This window comes from Rutidosis leptorrhynchoides, chromosome 10 (genome assembly GCF_046630445.1).
Source record: "Rutidosis leptorrhynchoides isolate AG116_Rl617_1_P2 chromosome 10, CSIRO_AGI_Rlap_v1, whole genome shotgun sequence".
Classification (NCBI taxonomy): domain Eukaryota; kingdom Viridiplantae; phylum Streptophyta; class Magnoliopsida; order Asterales; family Asteraceae; genus Rutidosis; species Rutidosis leptorrhynchoides.
The window spans coordinates 46,869,139-46,876,982 of record NC_092342.1 but is presented as its reverse complement, the minus strand read 5'-3'; the positions used below and the strand labels follow the sequence as shown (position 1 = coordinate 46,876,982).

Genomic DNA, 7,844 nt, shown 5'->3' with positions numbered 1-7,844 from the left:
TATGATTGTTTAATGCCAAGAAATCGTCTGTCACATCTACCAGTACATCACATAACAGATATACGTAAACATTCAGTTCAGTCTTGACTAATCGATTATTAATTCTCAGTTCAGTAAAGTTCTTGTCATCACCAATATGCGTTAAGCGCAATCTCTTAAATTTCAATTGTTTTCGATTTTTTGAAAAATAACGAAAAGTAGCATGCATGAAATGATAACCATGTAAAAACTAAGATGCAAAAAGAAAAACTATAAAACATAAACATGAATGCAACAGTTAATCCCTAGATGTCATGCAAACCTAGATGCAAATCGAAAGACAATGGCTATTCTGGCAGTGAAACATTCAAAGTCAGCCATTCCATTAAGATCTATTATTCCTGTGAAAAAATACTAAAGCACGGGTTTTGTACTATTATGTGTACAAAAGCCAGTATGCGAGAAGAATAAACAAAATATTTTTGGATTTTATGCTAAATATGTACAAGAAAATCCGTGGGTAAACACAATCTAGACATCAGAATCAGTATCAGGTAGTAAGGTCAACATCCCTAGTTTCAGTTTCAAAAAGTTAAACCGTTGTTCATCTAACGGTTTAGTGAATAAATCGGCTAACTGATGTTCTGTAGGAACGAAGTACAATTCAATATGACCTTTTTCAATGTTATCCTTAATGAAGTGATACCTAATGTCTATGTGTTTCGTTTTCATATGTTGAACTAGATTACAAGTTATGGAAATAGCACTTTTCGAGTCACAGTAGATAGGAATCTTATTGAACTTAAAGCCATAGTCATAAAGTTATGTTCGCACCCACAACACTTGAGAGCAACAACTTGCAGCTGCAACGTATTCTGCTTCAGCTGTTGAAGTTGCAACCCAATGTTGTTTATTAGAAGACAAACTGACTAATTTATCTTCTAAAAACTGAACACTACCTGATGTGCTTTTTCGATCTATTTTACAACCCCCATAGTCAGAATTTGAATAAGCAACTAAGTCAAAGCAGGTTTCTTTAGGATACCATAAACCTAAATTCATAGTGCCTTTAAGATACCTAACGATACACTTAACATCCAAGAAATGTGACTCCTTAGGATTTGCCTGATATCTTGGACATAAACACGTAGTAAACATGATACCGGGTTGGCTCACAGTCAAGTACATTAAAGAACCAATCATACTACGATACTTTGTTTGATTGTAATGTTTTCCATTTGCATCTTAATTTATTTTCGTACAACTTTCCATGGGTGTTCCAATTGATTGAAAATTTTCAAGTTCAAATTTCTTTAATATTTCCAAAATATATTTTGATTGATTAATGAAAATACCCGTTGGAAGTTGTCGTACTTGTAAACCAAGGAAAAATTGAAGTTTCCACATCATACTCATTTTGAAAGCACTGACCATTAATTGTTCAAAAGTATCGCAGAATTTCGGATCGGTTGAGCCGAATATAATATCATCCACATAAATCTGAACCAACAGAATATGATGACCCTTCTTTTTGATAAAGAGAGTCGTATCAATTGTACATTTAGAACAACCAGATTTTAGTTGGAAGCCAAATAGAACATCATACCATGCGCACAGTGCTTGCTTGAGTCCGTATAAGGCCTTTTTAAGTACATAGACATGTTTAGGTCTTGTTGGATCTACGAACCCTTCAGGTTGTTCAACATAAACCTCTTCGTAAAGAAGACCATTTAAGAATGCAGGTTATACATTCATTTTTCGTACTTCAAAATTCTTGTGGGCGGCATACGCAAGAAACATCTGAATTACTTCAATACGGCAATTGGAGCATAAGTTTCATCATAATCAATACCTTCTTGTTGATTGTATCCCTTCGAAACCATTCTTTCTTTGTTCCATATAACAACACCATCCTCATCACGTCTGTTTTTGAAAATGCATTTGGTGCCAACAACTAAAATATTTGGAGGTGGAGGAATTAATTCCCACACTTCAAGCCGATCAAATTGATTCATTTCTTCTTGCATAGCAAGAACCCAGTTTGGATCTTGAAGTGCATCTCGCACTTTGGAAGGTTCAATGCTACTTAAGAAGTTGACATACAAACATTCATTCACCGTGGTGCGTCGTGTTTGCATCGGACCATCAAGATCACCAATAATTTGTGATGGATGATGAATTCTTGTCAATTTGTTATCATGAGGAAGAGAGGAATTTAGACATTGTCTAATGAAGTGTCAACATACGAAGATGGTTGAACATTCTCATAGTGTTCGAGAGACAATGGTTGTAAATTTGGATTATATGTAGCATTTGGAAGTTCAATGTAAAAATATGGATTTAACATTGGAATTGGGGGATCTTGATTCTCTAAAATGGGATTAGTTGTGACAACTTGTGAAGTGGTAGCCTCTCAGATTTCAGAAGAATTATTGTGTGGGGAGGACAAATGAGATGAAGAAGTGTCACTCATTTTTGAAAAATGATTATGAGGAGGTGAAGAAGAAGATGGTTCTTCGGAGTCAGTTGTGGTTATGTCGTCAATCATATTTTCAGAGGTCCCAATAGGGGTCGATTGAACACTTTCTTCACTAGATGCATGAGAAGTTGTTGTCTCAGAAAAAAGATGTTCAAACAAAAAGTCGTGTTCATTTAAAGTTGCCTCAAGAGTAGATAATGTTACCGGATTAACTAGAGTGATTTGTGTGGAAACAGTTGAATCTTGTGAAATAAATTTTGAATGATTTTATTCAATTACCATCTCAGATAACTCATCGGACTTAACATTAACACTCTCAATCACTTGTCTAGTTCATTGAAGATAAACCCTATAAGCAATAGAATTACGTGCATAGCCAATGAAGATCCCTTCGTCACTTTTCTCATCAAATTTTCTAGACTCTCTCGTTCGTTGAGAACAAAACATTTGCATCCAAAGATATGAAAATAGGCAACATTCGGTTTTCGATGGTTGATTATTTCATATGGAGTCTTGTCGAATCTCTAATTGATAATCATGCGATTCTGAGTAAAGCAGGCGGAAGAAACAACTTCAGCCCAAAGGTTTTCTGGAAACTTAGAATATGAAAGCATTGTTCGAGCCGCTTCAACTAGAGTACGATTACGGCGTTCCACGAGACCATTTTGTTGAGGAGTACGAGTTGCCAAAAATTGATGAGTAATTCCAATGGATCTCAGATAAGAATCTAATACAGAATTTTTGAATTATGTACCAATGTCAGTTCGAAAGATCCGTACGGGCTTTTGAAGGTTTACTTGTGTCAATTTCAGAAAATCAATAATCACTTGAGGTGATTCATATTTGTTTCTTAATAAAAATACCCATGTATATCGCGAGTAATCATCAACGATTATGAGAATGTACTTATGATTCAAACTTTGTTTGCGCATTGGACCACATATGTCCATGTGTAGTAGATGTAAGAAATCTGTAGTGCTTGGAATCAACTTTAATTTGTGGGATACCTTTTCATCTTACCCAAAGCGCAAGCTTGACAAAAATGATCATGATCATGTTTGGAATCAGGAAGACCTTCAACAAGTTGTTTTGATGCAAGCTTGTTTAAGGTTTTAAAATTGAGATGTGAAAAACGACAATGCCAAATTCATGAATTTTGAGATGAGGCTTTTGACACTAAACACACATTCTTTGAAATTTTTGATCAAAAAGATTGATAGAATAGAGATTACTACTTCGATCTTTGGTGATTAAATCAGCTCCTTCTTCAGTTTGAATACTACATGAATAATGACGGAAAAGAACTTGAAGATCACTATCACAAAATTGTCTGACACTAATAAGATAATGTCCAAAACCTTCGACATAAGACACTTTGCGAATAGTAATTACAATCTTAATAAGATCTCCATATCCTATAATACACGCAAATTGATAGTTTCCAAATCGGACTGTTCCGAGAAATCGTTCAACAAAATTAACTAACAAAGATTTATCTCCCGTCATGTGTCATGAAAAGCCATAATCTAATACCATACACAAACGGAGATACCCTGCATGAAAAGATTAGTATAGACATTTAGGAACCCATTTTTGTATGGGTCCTTTGCAAACATGTACAACCTTACAATCATCATTCACATGCATATTATAACGAGAATAAAAAAAATAAATTCACAACATTTTTACATCTTGGTAATGAGCCAGCATTTACTTTATTACATTTAATCAAAGTTTTAGGTAGAAAAATAAATTTTAAATCGTCTTTAACAAAGATGTCTTTCTTTGGCTCCCAAACTTGTTTGCAAACCTTTCTCCTATTTAGACCTGAAAAATGAAAAATGTTTGAGTTAGGTCGAGAAAGTGAAACATTTCCTCTTGTAAACTTATGTTGCGAATTTGTTTTCGGTTGCGTGTTTGAGGACATTGATGCACAAATAGTCTTTTGTGAATTCAAATTAATCTAAACATGTTGAGGTGATTTCCTAAGTGCAAATTTAGATTTAACACGTAAGTTCTGCAACCTATTTGGATTTTTCAAAATTGAAATATGTTCAACACCCTTGGTTTTGGGTGTTGAAATCTTTAAAGGTGTCTCAATCTTTGGTAAAACTATCGGTACATATCCTGAATACAATCTATAAGAACCAAACATTGAGTCATACAATCTATAAGAACCAAACATTGAGTCATTCTCAGGGACTTTGCATTTAACATCAAGAATAGACTTATCTGTTGTAGCATAGATTATATTGTTACCTAAGTCCATACTCTTAAAGAAAACACATTGATCATACGATTTCACCTTTTCCTTTTCAAGAAAAGTCACGGTACGTTTCAAATCCTCAATTTCTATGATGAGATCATCTATAGACACTAATACAAATTCACCAAAATCATATGCGGGTGTAGGTTTACGTAAATCAGATGTTTTCTTATGTGTGGATAACAATTGCTTGTATGATTGACATCTTACTTGCAAGTTTAAGTTGTCTCTTTCAAGTTTATTAACCAAATGAACTCTAGATTGTTTTCAACATCCTGATCTCCTATTGTCAATGATTTCATGATTTTCGTATTCTCGGCAAGTGCATCTAAAGCAGCTGTCTTAGAGGACGGCTCTATGAGTTGAAGTTTTAACCGTTGACACTCATGTTCTAGTGAGGAAGAAACATATTGAAATCCATGAATAATCTTTGAAAACCGTTTTTCTCTACTAAAATGAATCGTTTTAAGATTTTGAAGTTGACTCTTAAGAGCATCAACTTGTTTTTCCAAAATTCCATATTGAAGTTGCAAAGTAACCTCATCTTTATGATCATATTTTGACTCTTTTGAATAACTTTCGTTTAACTCCTCATAATTATATTGAATTTTGTTTATTCGATTATCACGTTAGAAATCAAAATCTTCCTCACTTGAACCTCTCACATAATTTTGAAGCAACCTAAGTCTAAGATAAGAAGCATCATATAAAGGTGGGACTTCAGATTGAAATGAGAGCAAAGTCTTTGGATTCTCAAAAACTAAACCAAAGCCTTTAGGTTACCACTTTGGTTTGTTTAAATTGATTGTTTGTTGAGATTGATCTATCTTATACAACTTGTTTTCATAGAAGGTTAATTTGTTTTTCAACTCATAAATCTCCATAGTAAACTTGTTGCTTCAGTCTTTCATAAAAACCGCATGGTTTAAATCAGTAATTTGATCATTAAAAGCTTTAAGTTAGGTTGAAAATCTTTAATTGTTGTTTTATGCATTTGAACCTCTTCATGTAAAGCTTTTGCTCTCAAAGTCTCTCCGGTCCGTTCTATCTTGAGCATCTTAATACTATCGTGCAATTGGGCAATTTCGTGTTCCAACACAACAGTTGTAGCATTCACATTCAAATCATATTCAGAAGAAGACACTAATTCTTTAAGAGAAACATTCTCAACTTCTAATTTATTAAGTGTTGATTTTAAAGACTCTAATTCATTTAAGAAATCAGCTTTTTCTTTTGAAAGTGTGTCATTATCTTTTTCCAATACTAAAATCTCTTGATCTTTTTCGTTAATGACTTTTGTTAAAGATTTGATTTCTCTCCTAGAAGTCTTCTTTTCTTTAGTTAAGTTGAGAATGTGTGTCTCCATCATATTAAACTTAATAACATCGTCAGGAAGTTTTACCTCATTAGCAGTCTTTCCAGCATCATGGCAAATTCCTGATCCAGCTCGGTTGTTTTGTTCAACGTAGCCATGAAACAAGCACTTGCAACCACCTATTCGGTATCATCATCATCAGAATAATCCAACCAAGTTTGTTGTTCAGCCATCAACACCTTTACTGCCTCTTATTGCTTAGTAAGCAACAGTTTCTGTTTGTAGTAGTTGGAATCTTTCTTAACCGGCAGATGACATTCCCTTGCAAAATGTTCTGGTTTCCCGCAATTGAAACATGTTTTAATCTCTGGTTGGGGTCCATCAGTTAGAGTGACCACAAACTTAGTACTTTCTGGTTTTGCTTTGAAATCATGTTTCTTCTGGGAGTAAGATGAAGCAATTGTTGTTCGAAGGTTGTTATTGGTTGGTGTGCCCTTGGTATATTTCCGTTGAATTGACTGGGAGAACAAAGCCATCATTTTCAGCATATTCTTATCGGATTGATCCATCACGGAATCACTGAGTCCATCAAAATCTTCCGGTTCTTCGATGATTGGATTTGGATATGAGGTTGGAATTTTGGTGTAAGTAAGTTGTGATGATTGTTGTTGATTTTGATAATGATATGAGTATTGAGGTTGAGAGTGCATGATGTGAGGTTGAGAATAGCCAGCTTGAGAATAATGAGATTGATGTTGATGAGAACGAGAAGCAACTAGAGCCAAAGTATCCATGGAAGGTGGAGTTTGTTTTGATTTCTTATTCAACTTTGTTGTCACCTCAGGTTGATTAAGAGCAAATGTTTCAACAATGTCATGAATATCCACTTTTGTCATGTTCCTGTTTTGCTTGATATTTAATTGCATGTTTTGAACAAACATGTTCCATGTTATCTAAAAAATTGATGTTAAGCTCCATCTTTGTTTTCTGGTATTGCTAAAAATGAACACATATTTAGAAACAATATTTATCCGAAATAATAAGTTTTTAAATGTGTTTGTTGTAATTTCTACTTATAATTGTATAAACAAATAAAAGTGAAGACGGAGGGCGAAAATGAAGAATTAAAGAAGAAAACAGTCAAAACGCTCAATGTACAAATTATACTCCAAAGGTACAAGTTCTTAATGCAATAATTGAAGATGTACAAGATTAGAAACACAAGGTATAAACAGCTGAATCATGAAATGGAGACTGACATGTTATGCACAAGAAAATAAACAAATAAATAAATTTGGTCAAAAGCTCTGCTACTTCTGTGCATTTAAGAAAATGAAAAAAAAAAATGCAATGCTCAATATAAGGAATGTGGGGTGATGATGATCAAGTGGATACAAATATACGGAGTATATTACTCACGATGGTGTTCGGCTCTGTTTCTACAAGGCCACTATTAAGCTTGGTTTCTTTTTCGTATTTTAATTGTACAAGTTTGTTTTTATCAAGTCCCTATTCCATTTGTATAAGGGATAGAAAGTGGACATGTAATGTAACAAGCGAAGTTATCTCTTTGATGGCTTGCTTTATTATCAATTCAGTTTCATTGTTTTTTGCCAAAAAAAAAAAAATATATTACTCACGAGACAGAGGGAAAAACACACACCACACACATCAGCACACACTACACACACTACATACGCAAAACACACTCAAATTTGTATGCTATATATATTTACATCCGTAAAGTTCAAAGGGGGAGGAGTTTTTCAGTCTCTGATACTCCGTCCGTATGCAATAATAATTAC

The 7,844-nt window shown here is 33.9% G+C and overlaps 1 protein-coding gene across 1 annotated transcript; it reads right to left on the bottom strand.

Moving 5' to 3' along the window:
* Positions 1-510: 510 nt before the first annotated feature.
* LOC139870246 (secreted RxLR effector protein 161-like) lies at positions 511-1,182 on the bottom strand. The gene is made up of 2 exons (XM_071858078.1): positions 837-1,182; positions 511-623 (listed from the first exon to the last, which is right to left on the bottom strand). Exons 1-2 carry the CDS (start codon positions 1,180-1,182, stop codon positions 511-513), a joined length of 459 nt encoding a protein of 152 aa, XP_071714179.1.
* Between the last annotated feature and the right edge of the window lie 6,662 nt (positions 1,183-7,844).